At 40.8% G+C, this 25,348-nt stretch overlaps 1 protein-coding gene across 1 annotated transcript in view; it reads right to left on the reverse strand.

The window, feature by feature from the left end:
* Window positions 1-25,348, reverse strand: part of Spag17 (sperm associated antigen 17) — a 215,576-nt gene that overhangs the window by 17,226 nt on the left and 173,002 nt on the right. Inside the window, exons 36-45 of the mRNA XM_028753003.1 lie at window positions 22,821-23,003; window positions 20,292-20,405; window positions 19,637-19,682; window positions 17,707-17,806; window positions 17,505-17,555; window positions 14,545-14,644; window positions 13,402-13,498; window positions 11,391-11,765; window positions 7,634-7,770; window positions 4,821-5,005 (exon numbers count right to left, since the gene is read on the reverse strand). Of these exons, the coding sequence (XP_028608836.1) occupies window positions 4,821-5,005; window positions 7,634-7,770; window positions 11,391-11,765; window positions 13,402-13,498; window positions 14,545-14,644; window positions 17,505-17,555; window positions 17,707-17,806; window positions 19,637-19,682; window positions 20,292-20,405; window positions 22,821-23,003 (1,388 nt within the window). The remainder of the gene's footprint in view (window positions 1-4,820; window positions 5,006-7,633; window positions 7,771-11,390; window positions 11,766-13,401; window positions 13,499-14,544; window positions 14,645-17,504; window positions 17,556-17,706; window positions 17,807-19,636; window positions 19,683-20,291; window positions 20,406-22,820; window positions 23,004-25,348) is intronic.

Here is a 25,348-nt window from a genome sequence, read left to right on the forward strand (position 1 = left end):
ATTCCTGTAATTAACCCCAATAAACCCTAACTGCTTCACCAGGATGGACTTTGGTGGGCTTTTACTTTGGTTCATTGTCTGGGATTAGTAGATATTTGTTTATGTCTCCTCAGGAACAGTGTCAGACAACAATTAAAAAAGAAGAAAGATTTCAATTAAATAGTCCAAGATTATCCATCAAGGAACTAGAAAAGGGATAAGCCTAACTCAGATTTGCCAAAGGAAAGAAAGGATAAAAAACAAGAGCAGAATATAAATCAAAAATTAACAAAAAAGAACAGAGTCAATAAAACTGAGATGTTATTTTAAAAAGTAAAGAAAATTTATAGCTCTCAGCTAGCCAAAGAAAACTGGAAATGAAAAAAAGAAAAACAAAAACAAAAGTTTATGAAACTTCAGAAATAAAAACTGTCACAGAGGATTACCATGAACAGTTATACACTGCCAAATAGAATAATTCATATGAAACTTGAATATATTTCTTTAAAAAACACAAATCATCACATAGATTGAGTCTGGAAGAAAAGGAACACCCGGGCAGAAAATAATACTTAGAGAGATGGATGATTAGATCAAGGCTTCCTATGTTAGCTGCTTTTCACATTTCTGTGACAACATGCTTCACAGAAGCAGCTTAAAGAGCAAGGGCTCATTGTAGCTCACACTTGAGGGATGCAGTCAGTCCAGCACAGTGGAGGAGGCATGCCTATGAGACAGCTGGTCATGCTTCGTCTTGGGGAAGAAGAAAGACGAGTACACATGCTCAATTTGTTCTATCTTCTTTTATCCCTTTCAGTCAGTGTGTGTGTGTGTGTGTGTGTGTGTGTAAGGTGGGTACTCCTATATCCAAGGTGACTCTTTCCTCTCTGAAAATGCTCTCACAAACATACTGAGAAGTGTGTCTCCTACATGACTGTACAGAATAAGGTTGACCATGAAGATTAACTATTGCAAGTGTATGCCCTGTCAATCTGATCCCTAAATCACATTTAATTCCAAGCATCCCACCACTGGTCCACCTAGGTTCATGGTCATCTCAAATTGCAAAAATAAGCATTCATTCCAACTTCAACTTCAACCCGGCACCACCTTAATAGTTCCAAGCTAGAAAAAAAAAATCACGGGAAGACTACACATTATTGATGGACATTGAAGTGAAACCTCTAGTAGTACATCAAGACATGCTATGTATCAGTCAATTGTGTGTGTGTAAATCAGTCAGTGTATTACCTTTAGAGAGCCAGAGATTAAAACTGATCATCTCAATTGACACACACAAAGCATCTGACCAAGTCTGATGTATTTTCCTAAATACAAACTCTGAATGGTTTAAGCATGGAGGGAAAGTTGCATCCCAATGTAAGGACTCCTACAAAAGGCCAAGAGATGAAGCCTTTCCTTTTGAGGTCTGAGGAAAGGCAAATGTACTCACGAAATGTACTTACCAGTCCTATTCACTGTAGTATGAGAAGCACTAACAACATCCATCAGGTGAGAGAAAGAAAAGACATGCGAATTGGAAAGGGGGAAGTAAAATTGCCTCTTCACCTAAAAGCCAGATACTGCAGGAGTAAATCTGCTGGTGTGAATAAATTGCATAAAGTTTGTTGGTACAGGGTCAACCTTCAGTAGAATTTTTATCTTACACAAAGATAGCTAAAATATTGAGAAGGTGAGTTTGCATGTGATAGCACTGGAAAACCACACAATTAACCAAGGAAATACCAATATACTCAGAGTCACAAAACACTGTGAAAGACACAGAAGGAAAGAAATGGATGCAAAGATGCTCTATGTCCATGGAATGGAAGAAAATTATCTAAATATCCACAAGAAACAAGGTGTGATAGCACAGACAATTCCAGCACTTGAGAAGCTGAGGCAGGAGGATTGCTGTACATTCAAGGCCAGCCAATGCTAGATACTGGGAGCCTGCCTCCAAAAGTGCAAAGCCAAAAGCAAAATACAATACTTAGCAGTATGCTTGTGCAGCAGTCTTCTCCAAACCTCAGTGCTTCCTCTTTGCAGAGTGTGCTGGCTGGTTTTATGTTAGCTTGACACAAGCTAGACTCACTGTGAAGGAGGGCGTCTCCATTAAAAAAATACCTCCAGGACTCCCAGTGGAGGAATAAAGACACCAACTCACAAAACCTTTAACCCGAAATTTGTCCTGCCTACAAGAAGTGCAGAGATAAAGATGAAACAGAGAGTAAGAGAATGTCCAACCAGTGACTGGTCCAACTTGAGACCCATCCCATGGATAAAAATCAATCCTGGATACTACTAATGATACTCCGTTATGCTTACAGACAGGAGCATAGCATGACTGTCCTCTAAGAGGCTCTATCCAGCAACTGACTGAAACAGATACAGATACCCACAGCCAAACATTGAACAGAGATCAAGGACTCTTATAGAAAAGCTGGGAAAAGGATTGAAGGCCCTGAAGGTGATAGGAACCCCATAGAAAGACTAATAGATTCAACTAACCTGGACCTCTGGGAGCTCTCAGAGACTCAGCCACCAACCAAAGAGCATACACAGGCTGGACCGAGGCCCCAGCACATATATAGCAGACATGCAGTTCAGTCTCCATGTGGCTTCCCCAACAAATGGAACAGGGACTGTCTCTAAAGCTGTAACCTGACTATGGAATCTGTTCCTCACCAAGGCTGCCTTGTCTGGCCTCAGTGCGGGAGGATGTGCCTAATCCTTCAGAGACTTGATGCTCCAGGTTGGGGGGATACCAGGGAGACACTCCCTCAGAGGAGAAGGAGAGGGAGCATAGGAGGAAAGATTTTGGGAGAAGAGTCATCTGGGCAACATTTGGGATGCAAACAAACAAAGACAAAACTATATTTCCTGGATAAATACATAAGAGAAGTCTTCCGAACATTGACCTTGGCAGTGACTTTGGCTATCATATCAAAAGCCGAGGACCCAAGCAAGACTAAATTAGTAGTAATGCATCAAAGTAAAACACTTATGTACTACAAATGTAACAACAAAGTAAAGTTGTATTGGAAGCAAGCAATAATCACAGAAAAAATAACCACAGAGATTGTTTATGATAGGTCACTTAAAGTTAATAAAGAACTCATTAGATTCAACCATGGGAAAAAACTCAATAATCTGATGTAAAAATGAGTGAATTGAATTAGCATTTCTCCACAGAACATATAAAAATGGCCAATTAGCACATTAAAAGTATACATTATTAATTATCAGACAAATACAAATTAATTAGGAGATACCACTACATACCCTTTAAGATGACTATTTTAAGAGAAAACCCAAAGATAAGACATATTGGACATTTGAACAGCCACAGGACCTGGCAGCCCCTCCTTTGGGAGCGTAACCAAAAGAACTAAAAACTCCATCTTGTAAGTATGGTTAAACACTGCTCTGTACCCTACAGTGCCATTCGTGACATCTAAGATAGGAAAGCAACTTAGGCATCCATCAACACATGTGTGGATAAAAATAAGCATTGGTGGATCTAAACAATGGAATAATATTCAAACCTGGTCTAAGAGATCATGCCTTTTGCTATTGTATGGACAAACCTAGAGGATAGCATGGCAAGTAAAAGAAGTCAGACTTAGAAAATGTATTACTTCACTTTCATGTGGACTCTAAAACACACAGAAATGGAGAACAAGGGTGGCTACCAGGGGTTGAGTCAAGGCAGAAGGAGAAAACAGGTCAAAGTCTACAAAGCGAGGGCTGGAGAGGTAGCTCAGTGGTTAAGAGCACATACTACTCAGTCTTCCAGAGGACCTGAGTTCTGGTTCTAGCATCTCCACTGAGTCTCGTACCATATCCTGTAATTCCAATTCCAGGGACAATAGGTCCTTTTGCAAACAAGTCTGAAGACCTAATGTTCGTGAGGACTGGGGGCAGGAAAACTCAATTATATACAGGATTCCTGCAGAGTGAGTACATTCTGGCTGCTCTTGACACAAAAATTACTTGCATCACTGCAATAATCTTTTGAAATATCTATGTGTCCTATGATATGTCATAGTTCTTAAATATGCAAAACATTTTTGAGAGCTCTTTTCCTATTAGGCACAAACAAATGCTTATTGAGGTCATCACAGTTGGTGATTATTATAGTGTGATGGCAAATACTAATTGCCAACTTGACATATCTGGAAAGAGGGGACTTCAATTGAGGAACTATATCCATCAGATTGGCCTGTAAACAAGTCTGTGGGGGCATTTTCTTGATGAATGATTGATGTAGGAAGGCCCAGCCCACAGTGGTTGGTGGCTCTCCTGGGCGGTGGTTCTGGGTTCTATAAAAAAGCATGCTGGTAAGCACTTGGTAAGCACTGATTACCCCATCATCTCTGCTTCATTTTCTACCTCCAGGCTCTTCCCTTGAGTTCCTGCCCTGGTTTCCCTTCAGGATAGAATACAACCACAAGCTGGAATCAACCCTTACGTGCTCAAGTTGCTTTGGGTCATGGTGTTTATGGCAATAAGAGAGCAAATTAGGACATACCATTTCAAGTCCTGAGTATTAGTTATTGAAGTAAGTGTACAAATTATTAGCATTTGCTAGGTCAGATCCAGAGTTGTGTGGCTTCTACTGAAGCATGAATAAAGACTTACAGAAGGCATGAAAGCAGCTATCATGTTATCAGAGTCCAGTCTATACTGACTTGTTGAAGAATGAATGAAATGATAAAGAAATAAATGATGTGATTATTCAAAATTCAAGATGTCATTATAGTTCAGTAACTGGCCATTAATATAGGAAAGACAAGCATTAGAGGAACACAGGCAGGTGCCTGGTGCCATTGCCTCACCTGCAGAAGTCCACACCAACGTTCTTGAGCTTCACGATGGTTGCATAGGTGTGTCCTTCTTTAAGCACTCCAAACTTCACTGATGGTGGGAGAAGGTGGAACCCAAACGGGGATGCCTTTGGGTTGTAAATAGCTGCGGATGCAATGGAGGATGTATTCACTTTCCCCCCGACTGGATCTTCCACCTTTGTAGAGCAGAGACATTGACAAAAGAGAGAAGGAGAGTTTTTGATTAAAGAAAATACCACTAACACTAGAAAAGAATGACCGCTTGGCTGAGGGAAGACTTATGTACGGTCTCATGCAATCCTTACAATATTCTTATATAAATATTTTAGGTTTTGCTTTAAAGAGAAGAAAGTGCAAGTTCAGAGTTGAAAGAAATCATTTGCTTGAATGCTTAAATAGAAAAGTCTCAACCCCAGGTTTGCCTGATCCTTAGGTCCAAGCTCTTTCCTCTGGGGCAGTGGCTAGCCAGGGTTGATTAGATTTCTGCAGAATCTTCCAGAATATTCAAGGTTACTGCTCCTGTTCCTTGAGTTTCAGACTCTCTGTGTCTAGATTGGGGAGAGCTTTGCATTTAAAACATTCTCTGGTGTTGCCAACACTGCTGATCAGGAAGACACACAGCAAACCTCTGCTCTCTGCCTATCACTGACATCACCCAATAATTAAGCTGCAGACTCTCCTGTCACAGATCAGACCTAGAGATTCAGAGTCCGTATCTCTAACAAACTTGTATGTAATACATATGCACATTCAAGTTTTCAAGCACGATTATCAGTTACATATGCTCGGCAACATGACGACTCGACTGTAACATGGTAACACCATGGTGATGCCCAGTGTGTGCCATGGAAGTAAAGAAAGGGTAATCTTTTTTTTTTTTGTTTTCACTTGTGAGCATAAGCAAGTATTCCTATCAGAGCTGATGGGAAAACTTTTTATCTAAAAGGCTGTGAGCACAGATAGAATAGAGAAACCCACCATGGCTAAAGGAGAACAAGCTGGGCAGGGAAGTATAAAAGAGGAACATTTTAATTAATAGATTGCTATGGTCCATTTTCAATATGAAGTGCTCTTAGTGCTTGTCAGAGTCATAGAGAAAGAGAGGTGCTGGGCCTTTTTCCCTCCTTGGGTGTTGGCTGGTGTGCTGAATGGTCTCAGAACTTTGAGAGCCGAAAGTTACAGGTCTGTAATATGACTGAGCCCATGATCAGAAAAGGGGGAAGTCTCAAGTCTCAAATTATTTATCAGATAAAGCATTGTACCCTAAGCTAACAAGATGAGGAATTTGGGAAGGGGACATATCCTGACCTATAGGGAAAGAGAACAGGAATTTCTTGTGATAGGGCGGGTGGGGCAGGATGATCGTGACACAGGATGACAACCTTAAAAACTACTATCTTACCAAATTATCATACCAGACAGTTTTGTCTTTCTTTTATTCTATGCAGGCATCCCATTATATAGAATTATATATTGAAAACAGCCTCATTTCCAATAAACTCTTGAATCTATTATTCTATTTCCAATAATGTGAGCCCATACTTTGCACCGGTTCAAGCTCTTTGGACATTATCCTAAGCTTCACTAAGTGAATGGTCTTGGGTTTTAGGTTCAGGGGTACTGTTCTTCTTTGAGGTAGGAAATTATCAGAAGAGTTATTAATGCCATAGACAGACTGGCTGACAGCACCAAGGGGAGAACTTGGAGAAGAGTTCAGGCCCACGCTGATAGAGAGCCTCAGCTTTAAAACAGGATTCCCATGAGAGTACAGTTGACCTTCTCCAACCTTATTGGTCAGCCACAACCCAGAAGGAAGTTTGTAAAGACAGCCTGTCTCCCAATACGATCTGTCTTCCCTGAAGCAGACAATTCCTCAGACCACAAATCCACACATAGCCCCCAGAGCCACATCAGCTCCCCTAATCCCACATCCCCTTTACCCCTATAACAGGTCCCCCTGTACCCCTGTAACAGGTCCCCCTGTACCCCTGTAACAGGTCCCCCTGTACCCCTGTAACAGGTCCCCCTGTACCCCTGTAACAGGTCCCCCTGTACCCCTGTAACAGGTCCCCCTGTACCCCTATAACAGGTCCCAGCTAGCTTTTTTTCTTTGCAAACTCCCTTCATTCCCTGAGGAGGGAGGCTTCTCCTAATGGTGTGTGCTAATGAACACAGTCCTGTCTGTTGAAGTCAGACTCTGGTTTCTATCTGTCTTTTGTCTCATTATGCTACTTCGGATATCTAACATGTGTGACAGAGTAGCGGGTCCCTTCTTACAGGTTTCAGAGGAGGTGGTTGGGTGGGAAGATCGTGAAGTTTCCTGTTCCTTTGGCCCAAGATTGGCAGTTTGTAGGAGTGCCTAGACAGTGTTGAAAGTAGAGCAGGTGACAAGAGACACCTAGTGGTTGTCCTTAAGTGAGGGTGCACAGGCAGAGAGGACAAGGTTCCAGAACAAGTGTTTGTAAGTTTGCAAACATTAAAGACTGTAGTTTGAGGAATTATCACCATTTAACCAGAATAGAGGGACTTGACAAAAAGGCATAGCCATGGCTCACAAACAGAAGGGAGGCCAATAATGCCTGTAAACAACAGACAGCACCTGAATTATTCTTCCCAAAGTGACCACTCCCAGGGTCCTGCCAGCCAGCTGGTGACACTCAGAAGCTGGCGCGAGCCAGTGGCAGCAAAGCACTGAGTGTTTTGTGCTCCTGTGGAGGAATGGTGGGGACACAGAGCTGGCAGGAACCTCAACACATTTCAATTGCACAGAAGGCCCTGGGAGACTTGCCCAGCACCTCTGTTACCTTGGTGTGAGGCTGAGACTTGGGCTTGGAGCTCATCATGTAATGAGGTAACCTCACTTTCTCCTTTCTCGCTTGTCCAGTAACATCCTGCAGCAGTGACTGGGTTGGAATTTTGATTGGCACGAAGATATCTGGTTCTGTGAGAGAACAAGTTTAAGTTAGAGCACATCTGAGGTGTTGTTAGAACATAGAAGAGTATGGACCAGCCTGGAAACTTCACCAGGCATCCCTTTCTTTGTAATTAATGTTTACTTTACTATTATATAATATATTAACTTTATTATTTATGTGCATATGGGTGTGTTTATGTGTGGACAATTGTTAGTGTGTGGTTATGTGTGCGCATGCGTATGCATGTGTGTGTCTAGGGGCAGGTGTCCCAGAGCCCACAAGGCAGCACTGGATCTTTTGGAGACGGAGCTATCTTTCCAGTCCTGTCTTTAAGCCTTAAAGGGTGCATTTACAGAAATAAAACCTTTCTTTCTTCCTCATTTTCCATTCATTCATTCTTCTAGGTAGTTCTATGCCTCTCTCTGTTCCTTTCAGCTCCTCTGAGATGGCAAGCAGGAGATGACAGCACCATTAAACAAATGAATTCTACATTTTCAAGTAACTTCGTAACTTCCCTCTGACCAGCTCATCTTACACTTTGGTATTCAGGATTTCCGTTAAGTTAGCAAGGGTCGCTAGTGAAACACTGACTTTGAAAGATTTCCTGCCACTAAGGGGCCCCACCTTAAGACAAGTCAAGTCTATCCCAATTCCTACAGCTCTAAAACATGGCATAGTAATTATAAATAGATGAAACCAGAGGTTTGAATCCTTTGCTTGGTAACATTTTTTCCCCTCTCAGTCATTTGAAGGTGGGTGCAGAAGTGAATAACCCACAAAGCCATAGCTGTTTATATTTGTTCCAAGTATTCAGGAGGGCTGAACTAAAAATTCTTTTGAAATAATTCTATTTAAACATCTTTTGTTGGGGAGGGGTTGCTGGAGAGATGGCTTTGCGGTTAAGAGCACTTGCAGCTTTTCCAGAGGATCTGATTAGATGATCCCAGTGTCTATGTGGGATAGCGCACAAACACCTGTAACTCCAGCTCCAAGGCTCTGACACCCCTCCCCATTTTCTGCAGATACCTGCACACAAGTAAATATCAAACAACCACACACAAGCACATGTATACAAATTGGAGGGCAGGATTCAAATAACAAAGCAGGGATCACTGAGCAGGCATGATCTACAGGCAAGTACCACACAGAGAACTAATTCTACAGAGACTTTTTGCCCTTGTTAAACCATCTAAGAGAGCCCTGAGAGCACTGAGCTGCCATGGGGGAGCTGAGGAGGGGTTGAGAGGATTGGGGGTGAGGGTGGGGGTGGGCATGGGGGGCTGAAGGAGATCCTTTAGCCTATGTGCTCAGTGTGCCAGTTATTCCCCCTTGAAGCTGCACTTCTACCCTACAAGCATCTGGGACCATGGCATTCTGGTTTGTGTCACTGGGACTGCACATGTCCAAAGCAGAGCCACAAGGCCTATTCCTGGATAATTCTATGAAAGTTGATGGGGACACTGCCACTTTGCCTATCGACTTTTGGCCTGGAAGAGGTGTAAACTTGGGCCTCTAGGCTCAGGATCCCTGCTGCATGGGAATGAGCTGCCCTTTGTGAGTGAGAATCAGACCAAAGGAAGACAAGGGTGGGACTAAAGGAGGACAGGGAGAATTCGAAGGCTAACAAGCTAGCAGACATGCATTCGTCGGCTGCCTCGCCTTAGAGCCAGAGCTGGCTATCTGTGGGGCTGCCCTTGATGCCTCTTTTCTGGTTTGCTTTTGAACAGGAGTAAATCCATTACCTCTCCTCTTTTTAGTTGATTTTGAGTTTTCTCATTAAAATGAAGTTTCAGTGAATACAACCACAGTATTCTCTCTCTCTCTTTCTCTCTCTCCCTCCCTTCTTCCCTCCCCCGTCTCTGTCTCTCTGTGTGTCTCTGTCTCTGTCTCTCTTTCTCTCTCTCTCTCCCCCCCCCCACCCACCACTTTACAGATGAGGAACATTGATGCCTAAGATAAATTGCCTAAGAAGCTGTCATGAGTGTCAGGGGTGGAATGTGAACCCCAGTGGGTCAGATTCCACAGGACACCAAACCTATCTGGGCACCATCATCTCAGGGTAGCTTCTGGAAAAATGGATTCCTGGACCTAGGTCAGGCAGGTCCTGTTGTCAATCAGGAGTAAGCAGAATCTCTGGAGGTGGAGCTGAGCGGTTAGTGTTCTGCTGTCTGTGGGCCAGCATTCTTCATGGAGGCAGTCTTTCTAATAGCTTTATTCAATGGATGCTAATTAACATCTCATAATATTATTACTCCTAATGAGGAGGAGTTTGCCATGTGCTGTCTACTGCACCAAGAAGTTCACGTATATTAAGCAATTCAGCTTTCACAACTCTCCTATGCATGTAGCCATGTGCATAGCATGATTTCTGCCTGGCAGCAAAGGACACAGAAGCACTAGAAATTTTTTGCCCCACAGCATGTTATATAAGCTAACTTTTGGATCAACCTTGATTCTTCTTTTTTTCTCAAATACCCATTTAGTTGACCAGCCCTAATGGACTCACTTTAGTGATAATTTCCAAGTAATTTTTTTTTTTTACCATTTTTCTCTGTATGTGTGTATGTTGTATGTATATGTCCGCATTCATCTCTGTGTGTGTGTGTGTGCATATAAAGTGTGTGTGTGCATGTGCACAGGTATGCAGAGGCTAGACGTTGCTGTTCGGTATCTTCCCCAACTGCCTTCCACTTTAACTCTTGAGACAGGGTCTTTCGCTGAACTGGAGGGTCACCAAATTTGGCTGGACTTGCTGGCCAGCAAGCTCCAGGATCCTTCTGCCTCTGCCTCCACAGCTCTGGAATCACAGGGGTACACTGTCACATGCAGCTCTTCACATATGTGTTTCTGGATGACTGATCTCAGGGATCATGCTTCACAGCAAGCATGTCACCCACTGAGCCATCTCCTCTGCCCGCCCACTTCTCCTCATCTCCACTTCAGCTGTGTTAATCCAACCCTTTGATGATTCTTTCCTGCACAATTCCTGTCATTTGCCACTGTCCCTGCCTTTTCCTATTCCTTCTTTCCCTTCTTACAGGCTCACGCCATCACAACTAGCACAAGTGTCTTTTATGTCTTTGTGAGTTTTTTTTTCTTTGGATACACAAGTCTTCCCATGTTGTCCAGGCTGTTCTAAACTTACAATCCTCCTGCCTCAGCTTCTCAAGTAGGTGTAACCTCTCCTTTTTAAAATTTTTTGAGTGTGAGCGTTTTGCCTGCATGTATGTCTGTGTACTCCATGAATACCTGATCCCCAAGGTAGCCAGGAGAAGGTGTTGGATACCTTGAAACTGGAATACAATCCAAGTATTCTAGGGAAGCAGCCAGTGCCACGTCCCCTCCCCCATGTCTGAGTAACCTCTTAATATATAAATTATACACACATATATAATTATATGTATTATAAATATATATAATATAAATATATAAACTGTATGATGCCAGGGAGAAGGGTCAGTCAGTGAAGCATTTCCTGCACATGAGGACCTGAGCTTGGCTCCTCAGCATCCATGTAAAATGCTAGGTATGGCAGCCTGTGCCTGAAATCTCAGTGCTGGAGACAAGATGGGAAGATCCTGCATTCTAAAGACATAAAACATTTACTTTGAACATGTGAGATAAAGGAAGCAAACAATGGCCATACCTTCAGTAGGAGGTCTGGCGACATTTTCAATGTGGCTTTGGCTAGCAGACTCCTTGGTAGATTTCATTAGATTTTCAATTTGGTTTTGGCTAGCAGACTTCTTGGTAGATTTTTTAAACTTCTCAATGAGGTTTTGGCTAGCAGATTCCTTGGTAGCTTTGGTTTCAATTTCAGTTTGACTTCGACTATCAGACTCGTTGAGATATGTCATTAAATTTTCATATTGGTTTTGGGAAAAAGAGGTCTGGAGAGATTTGGTTACATATTCAGTTTCTTTCTGGCTAGTAGACTCTTGGATATTCTCAGCAACCTCCTGGTTTGGAAGGAGATGTGTATTTGAGGCTTCTTTTTCTGCAACTACAGTCAGTGTAGAATCTAAAAGCCGAAAACATTGAAAGTTACATTATGGCCAATGACACAGAGACAACTGACACTTATACAAACAACACTGAACAGTGGGTTTCTCAATGAGCAGGGTACTTCCCCATTCTCCTGAAAAAGGCTCCATATGAGCATATCATTGAGAGAGTCCTCATAATTTGATCCTGGCTTGCCACTAACAAACAAGGTAGTATCTGCAGAGTGCATACTCCCTAGGAGCTGGCTGGATCTTGTGGGCAGAAGGACCAGATGGAGCCATCACCATGCTGTTACCAAGAGGCCAAACCATCTGCCTCTGCCTTTACCTGCTAAACAAAAATGATTCCAACATATTCATTACTGTGAAAATGCATCTCTTCATTAGAATACATATCTTTAAGAAACAGTTACAATATGAAACAAAATTAAATAGATATACTTATGATTGGGAAGGCAATCATAAAGCTGCTTAAAGACTGTCTTGAAAGGCTGCTGTCCTTTTAGGGAGTGGCCTGTGGTGAGCTTGACAACTCAGAACCATCAGCTCAGGATCACTGATCTCTCCTCACCACAATCACAAGTTGTTTTTTTAGCCCTGATCTTTGCTTTGCAAGCTCTGTTAAAAAGTCCAGGCTTTTTCTGATCATGCATATTTCGGGTGGATGGACTGTAGGTATAACATTATTCAGTGGAAAGTTGCTCTCTTTGGGTCTCCTCACTATTCAGCTTACTGAGAAGAAAAGCTACATTCCATTTCAATGTCAACTCTCTCAGCCTCTCAGCACACATCTGCTGAGAATACAGACATTCTCTTTTGTCTCCATGCTCCATTATTATACCTAAGAAACGAACGAATTGTTCGTGTCCTCTGATATACAGTTCCCTAATAAAACTTGTGCATTTCTACCTTTGGTTGGTTACATGATGTTTTGATGTCATATGGTCTCTTTTGAATGACAGCTGTCCCATCTTTTTGGTTTCATGATACTGACTCTGAGTGTGTGTGTGTGGTGCTGGGTACTAAACCTAAGGTCACGTGCCTGTTAGCTAAGGGTTCTATGATTGAACAACATATGCATCCTGACCCTGACTTGTTTGTCAAGACCAAGCCAGTTGTATTATATAATGTCTACTGACTGGCACACATTTGTCAATTATATTCCCTTGGTTGGATTCGGATTAAGGATTTTTGACATGAATTCTATAGAGTTATTATGCACACTGAACTCTGTGAGGAAGGCCCTCAATGATAGAAAGTCTTACCTTTGATAAAAATTTAACTACTTGGCTAAGGTATAAAATGCTGTACTTTTGTGGGACATGAATATTTACTTTACTTACTGTAATTAACAAGCATGGGAGTTATGTTGAGACTATGTAAATCCTCTAGTCTCATCAAAACCTCTCATATGTCCTGTGGTTAGTTTGATCTTTCAAGTGTTTTAGGCACAAATAATGGATCTGAAATTCAATTTACATCTTGCTCTCTATATAACTCCAACACATCCGTAGCATGCAGCCAACAGCAAGTTTACTTACCAACTGTCATTGAGAGAACAGATGTGAGAGCCAGCTACATCCCAAGGGGCTGTATTGGGTGTGGGTCAGTTAAGTTCAGGTGATAGGCATGGGTACCATATTAGCATCTTACCTGAGTAAGGATCCAGAACAGCAGCTGTCTTGGTTTCAGCCTCATTTTTCTTAGTAAAAGGAGGCAGGTTTTTGGAAAGCTTCTCCAGATAATCATACTTAAGGGAAAAGCCACAAGACTTACATCAGATACATACTTATTTTATGTTAACGGTCACAGATATGTTAGCTAAGATGATAGGCAATGGTGACAAGGCCCTGAAGGTGAGGTTGACAACTAAAATTCTGCAAGGGAAACAGAATTCTGGGCGTTGTTAACTAGTCATGGTTTTGGGAACTTCCTCTGATTAATAATAGTATCTTGAATTTTCAAGAACTCCAGGACATTGTGGACATATGAAAGTGTTCACTTGGCATTGTGGTTTCATCGAAGGGCAGTGAGGGGCAGGCCGGTGTGCAGCTACAGTTATAGGAATGGACTCACATGGAAGAGGAAAACATTCAGTGTCTGTGGGCTTCTAAGAACTTGCAGTAAGTTAATGGTGTTTTAACAGTTGATGACTAAGAAAATTCTAATGAAATAAAACTTCAAATTGGAGTTTATAGTGGTTTGAATATGCTTGGCTCAGGGAGTGGCACTATTTAGAGGTGCAGCCTTGTTGGAGTAAGTCTGTCACTGTGAGTGTGGGTTTTAATAACTTCCTCCTAGCTGCCTGAAAGCCTGTCTTCTGGCAGCCTTTAGATGAAGATGTAGAACTCTCAGCTCCTCCTGCACCATGCCTGCCTGAATGATGCCATGCTCCCACCTTGATGATAATGGACTGAACCTCTGAACCTGCAAGCCAGCCCCAATTAAATGTTGTCCTTAAAAGAGTTGCCTTGGTCATGGTGTCTGTTCACAGCAGTAAAGCCCTAACTAAGATAGAATTTGTTATCAGCTGGTTAATCATCAACAGAGAGTACTTGGCTCAAAGAAGAACTTAGAAGAATGATTAATGGTCACATGCAAGGAAGAGAAGGGAGTGACAGTCACGCATGGGTAGAAATTTTATCGTGTGTGCTTGTGCAAACACAGATTTGAAGTGTGAGAGTTATTGGTCACATTGTTGAAATAGGCACACAGTATCAGGAAAGAGAGCTTACATTTTAACATATAATGCACCATTTTATCCAGATTAAATTATTATGAATTACATCTAATTACCTGTGACTTAAATAACGGGCTCAATTCAGACTTAAAATAAGGCGTTACTTCTTTTGTCTTAACTTGCATTAGGTAATTTTGTGTTTTCTCAATATTTTTCCTGGTTCACATTTCCACAATGATATGCAAGAAAAGACACACAAAACACATTGGAAAAATTATTTTGCTTATGCTTTTGCTCTAAATTCCACTGGAAACCATTACAACCACTGATGGGAAAACTGAGAAGGAAAAAACTGGATGGCCATTTCCCCCCCTTGGGATAGGGAGTCACTATTCAGCCTTGGCTGGCCTGGAATTAGCTTTATAGAGCAACTTAGCCTTGAGCAAATGGACCTACTTGCCTCTGCCTTCCTAGTACTGGGATGAAAGGGGTGCTCCATCTAATTCTCTAACTGGTGGGTGGGTGCTCACTTCTTGCTTCCATTGTCATATTTCTTCTTTTGAAAATCAGATTCTTATGAGACAGGAACTAGCAATGCCAGTTGATCTCAAATGCCTAAAGCCAAGGTGCCCCTCCAGTGGATGCATGTTTTTGAGGTTGTGAGGTTCTTCGGGGTTTAAGTGACAGCCACAGGCTTCCATAATTTCAGGAGCAGCAGCAGACACCACACAATACAAAGAGCTAAGTCCAAGAGGCTGTTGGGAAATTAAAGGGCAACCCACACTGCTCTGAGTTGGTTCTTCCAATTTAGAATGCTTTCACTGGGAGGCAATACACAGGTAAGGTCAGTGAGATCTAATCTGGGTTTCAGGTGAGTCTTGCTATCTCTATTTTATAGTAAAAACATCAAGACTACATATGTACTCTACAGCATAATTAATACAGAGTTGGGCTGAATGATGAGCTAGGTTATACATCTTTAAGCTCGTGATCTTGACAACTTCTAAGCAACTGTCAGTCACCCCAGCTGATGCACTTCAAATTTTATAGATAAGCAAACTGAATCCCTGAAGGGCAACAACCAGTCAGTATAGTAAACTCCACCAAGAAATCATACTTTAGCTGTCCCTAGACATGCTGACTCAGATCAGTGACCGTGCACAGACTGCATGCCTGGAAGGACTGTGAGGATTTAAACAAGTCTAGTTTGCCATCACAATACCTTCTCTCTCTTGCCTCACTGGGCTTCCCCTTCAAGTATGGCAGTCTGGAGGTTGCTCACGTGGATTCAATGAACCTGGCATTCGAGAGGTCTATGTTCCTTTGGTCCAGTCTCAGTGGTGATTCTTCTGTTGACCTCACATTTACTGTGCACCTTCTGTGTTCTTGACATGCTGGTTTCCTCATACTCAGCTCACATTTCTTATTCCCACCATTTTTCTTTTTATGCCACACAATAAATTATGAGCCTCACCTTCTCTGATTATGAATAACTACCCACCCACAAGTTAAAATTTGAATTATTAATATTTCAATTAAAAAATTACGAGTACCTCATGAATAACCACAGCACTTAAAAGATGTTAAAAGAGTATGTCCTCAGACCCTTGATCATTATATATGTGTGCACAGGATGGAGGGGGACTCAGGGCTCCTAATTCTTACTTATTAGACTTGGGGAAAGGGAGATAGTGTCTTCAATTGTGTTCCTACTGATAACCCCCTCGGGCTCCAATAGATTGTCTCAATCCATTTACAATCCAGCAAATAATCACATAGCCCTGATTAAACCAAATGAGTCATACAAGAAACCAACGTCATGAGTCTGAGAAGGGGCAGGGTGGGAGGAGAGAGGCTAGGAGAGGTGGGAGAGACATAAGAGAGACACAGGCAAAATAGTAGCCAGAATGCATTAAATACATGCATGAAGTTGACAAAGGACTTAAAAATTCTATCATCATACCAGTTCTCATCATTGTTGGATCATAATGTTCTTATTTTTATTTGCCATGTCCATTGTCTTACAGATATAGCAATTTTGAGATTGGCAATAAAATTTAAAAGTGGATTCAACAAACAAACAAACAAATAAAAAATAGTAAGTCACTATCTCCTGTTGTCCCCTGAGCTTCCAGTCTTATTCTCCATCAACAACCCCTCATATATTGTGTCTAGGCCATAAAACCTAGGAAGGGTCTTTTCTAGCCTTTCTCTGAATCTGATTTCCAGACCTTCATGGGAGAGGTATTTTCACTATATGAAGAGGGAAGGGGCATCTCTATCCAGACCTCACTGGTTTCTCTAAGGTTGTTAATATTAGGTAATACTTTTTACCACACTGTATGTATTCTTGGCTATTAATCAGACGGAGCAAATAGATGTACAGGGCCAGTCATTTCTTTACATCTTCGTTTTTAAAATGACATCCCCTGTCCAATATAAAACTTAAATAAATCCATATTATGTTCTATGACCAGTTTGTCTTTTGCTATAGGGATCTCAGCCAGGGACCTAAGATGTGTAAGGACAACAAGGTCTTCTTCCACTACAGACATCATATTCCTTCCAGTTCAACCTTGTAAATGAAAAATAAGTCTTACTGTTCCATTTTCCAATTATTCTAAAGTGTAGCCCTGACACCTTAATGAAGCTGAAGTTTCTGAAAAGAGCAATTCTTGGGTACAAGTGGCCACCCACCGCAGATATATAAACACACTTGGCTTCCTTTATGGGTAAAAAACTGGAATTGAAATCTTAAGCTCAGACTGGAGGGAAAACAAGTATTAACATGTTCAGGATACATTTCTAAAGCAGACAACACAAATCCTGAGTGTTTATGACCAAGTGTTAAAATGTTTATGAGTATATTAGGATTACCAGAAGCCCAGAGAGAGCCCAGAGAGTCCTACTGCAGGAGAGAAGGATCTACCTAACTTCCCAATAGGCTGCCTTGCCTGCCACCTTGGCTTCTTGAAGCGGTGGCTGGGAACCTGAAGGACCTGGTAACCTATAGAACTCTAAGATTCCACAACTCTGGCCTTCTTACGACCTTATGTTTACACCAGGGTAGAATTACCTCTGTTGCTCCAGCTTTTCTTTCCAGCTTTTCTTTCCTTGTGACATACTCCTCCTATGTGAAAAGAAAAAAAAAAAAACATGGTGAAGAGTCGGTGCTCTCAAACACTGTGTACTGGGAGAAGGGCCTCGATGATTCCCACAGCCCTCCATTCCCTATTGTGTGCCAGCACTAACTAGAACAGACGTCCAGCATAGCTTACCCCCACTTCTTTTCTAAGAAATCTTTAGTGAAGTTGTCTGGTGAACATTTCGGAGCTGAAGCCATGGATTGCTTGAATAAATCTGTTAGGTGGGCTGCAACTTTAAATGTAACACAGTGTTAGAATCGACTTCTTTTATTTTTACTTTTAATTTAATGTTGTTTTTAGTGTTGACTTCTTTATAATGTTTCTTCCTTACATAATTGCTGATCTGCAATCTCTTCAAGAGCCCACATTTAATTTACCAGTTGATTTGGAGGCTTTCTGCACTCAAGCTGTAGCGTGCAGTAATCAGACATCCTACTGTCCATGGGATGTCCGCTAGTGAATGTCATCCTTATGACCCAAATGTAAATGCATCACAATGCGCTTGCCCTATGGTGCTAGGGAAGCTGTGTGTCATGGAACTGATTTCCCTCATGTTAAAACAGATTAGCCAGCATACTGAAATTGTTTCTTTAAACACATACCTGCTACCAAGTTCTAAAGATCTGAATATTACATATCTTAAGAATTTGGGCGATGTTGCTTAGAGTTTGTCTAGAGCACACAGCATCAGTGAGATGTCACTTTGTCAGAGAAAGAGTAGGACACCTGCTCAAGACAAGAAAACTTAGAAAACACTGATTTAGACAAGGGTAAGTAAGTTTTCTTCTTAGGGGACTTTTCTGTACCTTTTAATTTATGTGTGTTATACATCTGTAAGAAGTAAGACAATGTAAAATATTACTCAAACTTGTTTTATTGTAAAACTAATGTTTTTATAGGAACAATCTTAAAAAACATTTTAGGAAATACAATAGGAGACACTGACTTCATGCTCACCATTGGTAACAATTAGGATCAGTTTGCAGTATGCTGTTTCCTTCCTGCACCAATGTGAGAAATATAGTTTGTTTAACCATTAACATTGGGTGACTGTAGGTTTGTCTCCATCACACATGCCTGTTTTCTTGGGCCAAAATTTGCAAGCTCAAATGACCCAGGGTAAGTTTGTAAGATCAAATACAGGGTAAATAAAATTTGCATTTTAATTAAATGCATTTTCTAAAGGATAAGTATGTAACGTGCCATATTTGGGATATACTATTAATACAGACTGTTATTTGCCAAAAATTTAATTTTAAGAAGACCTTTTGTATTTATGTTCACTGGCAGCTCTATTGCAGGAGCCATCTTATAAAAGTGTGGTAAGAGAGTATATGGACAGAGGAGTACTAGAGACCGTGATGGCCTCTTTCATAACGGCCATCTGAAGGGGTGGCTGTCCATCACCTTTGGTCACATGTCACTTTGTTATACTATGAAATCTTAATAAGGGGAAAATCTAGATAAACAACAATGGCAAAAGTAACAACAAAACAAGAGTATAAGTCAATACTGTGAGAGATGCACCAAACATGTCTGAGGGTTCAGTGAAACCCACAACAGACAGCTTGGGGCCTCTGCCACATAGCTGAACACAAAACCTCAGCAAAACTCTGGGGTTTTGCTGTTGTTCTGATATCATCACACTTGTTGGGGCAGGAGGAGTCCCTTTGAGAGTAGCTGTTTGTGTTATATAGTGTAAGAGAGTGCAAGGTGTGGGCAATGTCTGTGCACATGCTTGGAAGCCATGTGCATGCACATGGGGCCATTGGTCCCTGGTTCCTTGCTATCTCTTAGCTACTTTCTATGGAGTTGAAGTCAATAAGAAAGTAAATTATTAGTGTTTTTATTCAACAAAGGAAAGTTAAAGATGAATTAAGTGGGGGATCACTGTTTTCAGGGCGGAAAGAAAATATAAATCACTGCAAAACAGCATGTCTCATATGGGAGCAGAGGTGATTATGAGAGGATTTGCTGTGGCATACAGAATGACAAACAGGTATATTTAAGAAGTCCTCTGAAACCTTAGGTAGAACACAGAAAAATATTAAATTCCAGTTACCTTCAGTCACATGACTTTTTGTAGTTTCCTCCATTTTAGGGAAAGACTGAAACAAAGGTTAGAATTACTAGAGGTTAATTGTATTACATGTGGAAACTGTTTAGAAGCATTCTCTGTGTGCTCAATGTGACTCATGGAAAAGACAAAAAGTGAATTTATGTTTTAAATATCAATACACAATTTATTTGAATATTTTGTTGTTCCTTTATGTAATGAACTTCTAAGAATAGAGATCATTTGACTTTATAGAAATTACTTTTTTCTTTTCTTTTCATATTCATTAAGTTATTCAGTATTTCAATGAACATTAATTTCTTAACGTAAAATTAATAATACATGTTCAAGGTAAAAATATCTACATTTATATCTATCTATCTATCTATCTATCTATCTATCTATCTATCTATCTGTCTATCTACTTATCTTTTATTTGAGGAATTATCTGTGAATAAAGGAAGAGCCAAAGGAAGATATATTTGGAAAATTCAGTAAATCCATAATGCTATTACCACAGAAATAAGCTATAATGTGGATGAAGCAAATGCTTCAAAGCCTTGGCAGGACTCTCATGTGGCTTCTCCCATGTGCATTCTGCATGGAAGCACCTGACAGTGAGACAGTAGAAAAAACACTGGTCTGTAGGACACCCTCTCACCATAACCAGCTTGAGGAGATCCGCAGCATTGCCCCTCTCCTCTTCTGTTCTGGAATCCTTGACTGTCATCTCCTGTAGCTCATCTTCTTTCTTCAGGATGTGGTTTATATAGTCCTAGGTCAGGAGAATCAATAAAACAGGTAAGAATCAAGAACCAGACAGAGAAATACACTGGCACAATCAGTGTTAACTGGGAACATTACAGAAGGACTAAAGGGATAAGTTCACACCTCTCAACACACAGTTAGCTAGTCAAGCACTGGGAAAATATTTTTCTCAGTAGATTAATAATAATAATAAACTAAGTGTTGATATGCTCATAACAAAAGCTTTAAAGGCACAGGAGAGAACTGCACAGGCACCTCGGAAGGCCCTTACTGCAACATGGTGCTTCAGCATCCTTTCACTAAAATGAATAAACTGGGTAGATGATTCTAGGTCTCTCAGTACTGTCTGTATACATCACTTAGCTCATGCCTTTGCTTCTAGATGAAATATACTCCTTCCTGATCAACTGTCAGGAGACATCTAGGAAAGACTAAAGACATACAGGTGAGTTTTCTAGAGATGGCCCACTGTTTTTCATGGCTGTAATTGGTAAACTCTGAATGGCAGGGCCTTCAGAAATCTCATATCAGGACTGATTCTTATTGCTGATATGCCTTTCCTGTCATTATTACATATTCTAATGATGCCTGGGCATTAGCCCACCCTATTGGGCAGATTTTTTGCAGATCATCAAAGAGACATTCACTTGTAGTAATGCTATACAGACAAATTGATGATTTCATAATTCCTAATAATGATTCTATTGAATTCCTAAATGTATGCAAGTAATTTTGAGCCCTCTATAGTATGAAAGTGCAATCAGGACTCTGTAAACCTTTATGTATCACAGGTTAATTGCACTAGGATAAGAAAGCAGGCTTTGGAAAAAATTTACCATCAGGGAAAATATTCCTTCTAGGTTAGCTGTGAAACCATTATCTGATAACTAAAGGTAATAAACTGGGAATGGACAATTTATTGTTAAGTGCAAGGACAGAGAATATTGACTGGATTTGTTCATACAAAACTTCAAAACTAATGAGACACAAGACAGATGATTTATTTCTTGGTAAAGCCATGCTAACTTATGACATAAAAATTATTGCTCTAAACTTTTAATGAAGATAGAGCTAGACAATAAATAAAGAATATTTAGCTAGAAACTAATCTTAATGGAACACATGTAAACATTTCTGCTGTAACTCTTTATTCAATTTATGATTTGAATTTATATCTCAGACTTGCTTTTGGGATGTAATGATGCTTGAAAAACAATGTGAGCATTTATCCTGAAAAAGTATAAGAATTAAGAAGGACAAAGGGAGTAGAAGCCTTTTTCTTTCCGCCATAAAGAAAGTGAAGCCTTTTCTTACTTCAAGGTTTTTGTTCTCACTTAGGAGCTTTTTACTACTTTCCGCAATGAAAAGGTAGAAGAAGCTTTTTCTTTCTCTGATCAATAAAAGTGGGAGCTTCTTTTTTAGCCAGAATGAGTGAGTTTTTTTCTGCATTGGCCCTCACTGAATGGAGCTTGCTCCATCCACCGAACATTTATATCTTTGTGAATATAGGTGTGTGTACGTAAGTTTGCATGAACTCTCATGGAGCTGATGAGACAAGGTGGTTTGGCCCAACCAGATGTGTGTGTGTATGTGTGTGTGCGCGCGTGCGCGCGTGTGTGTGTGAATATGCATGGGTCTATACATATTGCCAGTGTAAAAAAATTAATTATTTTCCTTTCTTTTTTCATAAAGAGTTAATGAGTTTCTAGCCTCTGGCCTGACCAGCTAGAGGTCCTTGAGCAAGAGAGAAAGGAAATCAGTGCTTATTAGCACAAAACAGTAAGAGAGAGTTACATAGAAAGAAACCAGTGCTTATTGAAGCACAAACTGTAAGTTTATAAGGCCAGCAATCATCAGTCTTTAGCCTTCATACCGACTCTGTGTTCCACCTTAGCTCATTCCCAGCCAGAGCAGCCTCCAGCAGATCAATTATGTATCAATGTTGACCCTCTTCTCAATGCTAGGCTCTGGACAAATGACCATAAAAAGCATATAATGTTCATGCTGACAGAATTAAATTTAGAAAGGTGCTATAGATAAGATCACATAATGGGCTATATATTTATAAAATCTTAGATCGTTTTCAAAGCAGCAACTTTTTTCACCCATGAACAAGTATCAGATTAATGTGTGATTCTACATTTTCTCCAGAGAGCAATAACTTTCCACATAGAAAATATACATGAAAGTTTTCTCTTTTAAACTATAGCAGCAAATTTTGGGCTTCCTGAAACTTAATACAGGAATCATTAAGTAGCTTCTACATATTAACCTTCTATTTTAGGTGACTGATGTCCAAGTGTTATTGTAAATATTGGTAAAAACTAGATGATTTCAGGCTCTTCAGGAAATGAACATGAATGATTTGCTATGTTCCCTATCCTTTGGGGGGATAGGCATCATGTCATCCAGATTCTGTTACCTTGAGGGAAATCTGTAGCTTTAGCTTCACCTCATTCTTTATGACTTCATGCTGGATGAACTGACGCATCTGTAGCACTTTGGGGCCTTCAAGTATAGGGGCTGGGATGTTTGTCAGCTGTTTAGACCCAATACAGAGGCCTTTCCAAATCTGAGTGCCAAATGGTGGTCCTGGAGTCTTTTTCTGTCAACAAAACAAAGTGAAAGATTCACCAAAGAAGTCAGAACAGTTCAGCAATGGATTTTTTTTTTTTAATGAGTACTTACGTGGATACAAGATCAGGGGTGATTATGGGGCTCCTAAGCCAGTGGAAACCTGACTTTGAGGGATCCAAACAGATAAGGCTTGGCCACCCACTTGTAAATCCAAATGGCAAATGTAATGATTAAGTAGGAAAGAGATTCATCACTCAGTATTACTACCCTGGAGGTGTGGAGACTAACATCTCATGCTCCATTTTCAAGGAGCTGACAAGAGCTTGGGATAATATAAGGGAGGACCACAAGAAGGAGAGCAATGAATACGAATGCATTTTCAGGCCGTCTTGATCCAGGTGTGGTTCACTTGATCAATATCTCAGGATTAGAGTTTTGCAGACAGTTAGAAGGTTGCTGCTATCAGAGTTGGGCTTCTGGGGGAGGGGGTTGGAAGCACAGCATGTAGTTTGTACTCATGGTAAGATGTTTGTGCTCTGAGTTATTCCTGGAATCCAAGATGACTGTAGGAGACAATGGCTATGAGAAAAGGATAGGTCAGAACGTTGGGAGTTTGTTCTTTTGGGTTTAGGGCAGTGCTGGGGGACTTCTACAGGTGTTGATGCTGGGATAAAGTAATCAAGCACCTGGTGTGGTTGCACGCACTTTTATTGCCATTACCCTAGAGACAGACGCAGATGGATGTCTGTGAGTTCAAGGCCAGCTAGGCCTAAATAGTCAGAACTTATTTCTGAAACAACCTAAAACTAAGCAAGCCAACAAAGAAAACTTCAACCAAAAGCAACTCTGGGAAGAAAGAGTTGATTTGGCTTATACATTCAGGTTACAGTTTATTATTGATTGAAGTTAGGCAGAAATGCAAGGCAGGAATCTGAGGAACAGGCTTACCCCCTGCCTCACTGCCTCACTCATTCACTGGCTCATGCTGCCTCTTTCTCAAATAGTCTAGGACCATCTGCCTAGGGTTGGTGCCACCCACAGGGGGCTGAGACCACCTGTATCTATTAATAATCCAGACATTTCCCAGACGTGCCAACAGGCTAACTGGATCTAGCTTGTTCCACAATCCAGCTTCTCAGATGACTCTAGACTATGTCCACGTGATAATTAAAGCTAACTAGGCCGAGGTAAAACCTGGTGACTGACAAGCTGCTTATTATGTTGTCTCTGCAAATCTCAAATATATCTTATTCATCCTTTGGTGCTTCTAACCTTGAAAGGGGAGACTGCTGCTTTTAGATGAAAGACCTTCAAATGATTACCATGTGTATATGAAGAGCTGTGCAGTAACATTATCCAAATTTAAAGAAGCTGGGAGACAGATACAAAATGGAGGCAGAGATGTCAAACTATAATAGCTTTCTATTCAGTGAACATCTGAAGGACCAAGGGTAGAGTCAGTCCTTTCAGAAGAAGCCGAAGCCATCACAGTTACACCTGCATGGGAGAAAATGGTGCTGGAAAAATCCTCATCCTCCTGGATCTGAGCAAAATTTCATCTTTATAGGTGTCACTAACAAATTCCGATGATGTCCTGTTGGGCATCTTTTCAGGAGGGCTATGTGATTCTGCACTTGGTAATTCAGCAACAGTCTGAATCATGTTATAGGAACAACGCTTTGTTTAGCATGCTCAGATCATCTAAGACATTTGGAGTTAGCAGTCTAACTTCCTGGTTCTGTGTGAATTTATATAGGAAGATTCTGAAAGTAAAATCATTCCACGGGTCTTGGCCAATTTTGAGCTCATTGTAGCTGAAACTCACCTCAACACTCTCTAGGGGTTTCTTGGGAAGGGATGTCTGCCTAAAAGTGAGCTCAAACCTGTTATTCTAGTCATTGACCTTCAGGACCAGTGTACTTTGATGCCTTGGTACTTTGTTTTAAAAAGAGTGGCCAGTGAATACCTCTCAGTGGCTTTCAGTTTGCAGTATCAGAGTATCAGAAAATAATCTTCACTAATCCTGAATGGATATATTTATCTTATTACCTTGTAGTATCTTCAGCTTCTTGACATTTTCAACATTCAGAGAAGACTATTGTAGTGGAGTGTAACCTTTCTGAAGATTCAGGACCAGAAATCATGGCCACTTAGGATAATAAATTTGATTAGAGTCACCAAATTAAAAGGAAGAAGTTTTTTGTTATCTTAATTGCTCGCTGTTTCTGCTCTTGCTATAGCAGAATTTCTACTGGCCACTGAAAGCAGAAATTCAAAGACACCACCCTCCGCCCTTAACAGTTATGTGATCTATGATCACATTTTTTTGGCCTCTTCACAGATTTCATAATTGAACACTATATGATGTGCTGG

This window comes from Grammomys surdaster, unplaced genomic scaffold (genome assembly GCF_004785775.1).
Source record: "Grammomys surdaster isolate TR1022 unplaced genomic scaffold, NIH_TR_1.0 125941, whole genome shotgun sequence".
In the NCBI taxonomy this organism is placed as follows: domain Eukaryota; kingdom Metazoa; phylum Chordata; class Mammalia; order Rodentia; family Muridae; genus Grammomys; species Grammomys surdaster.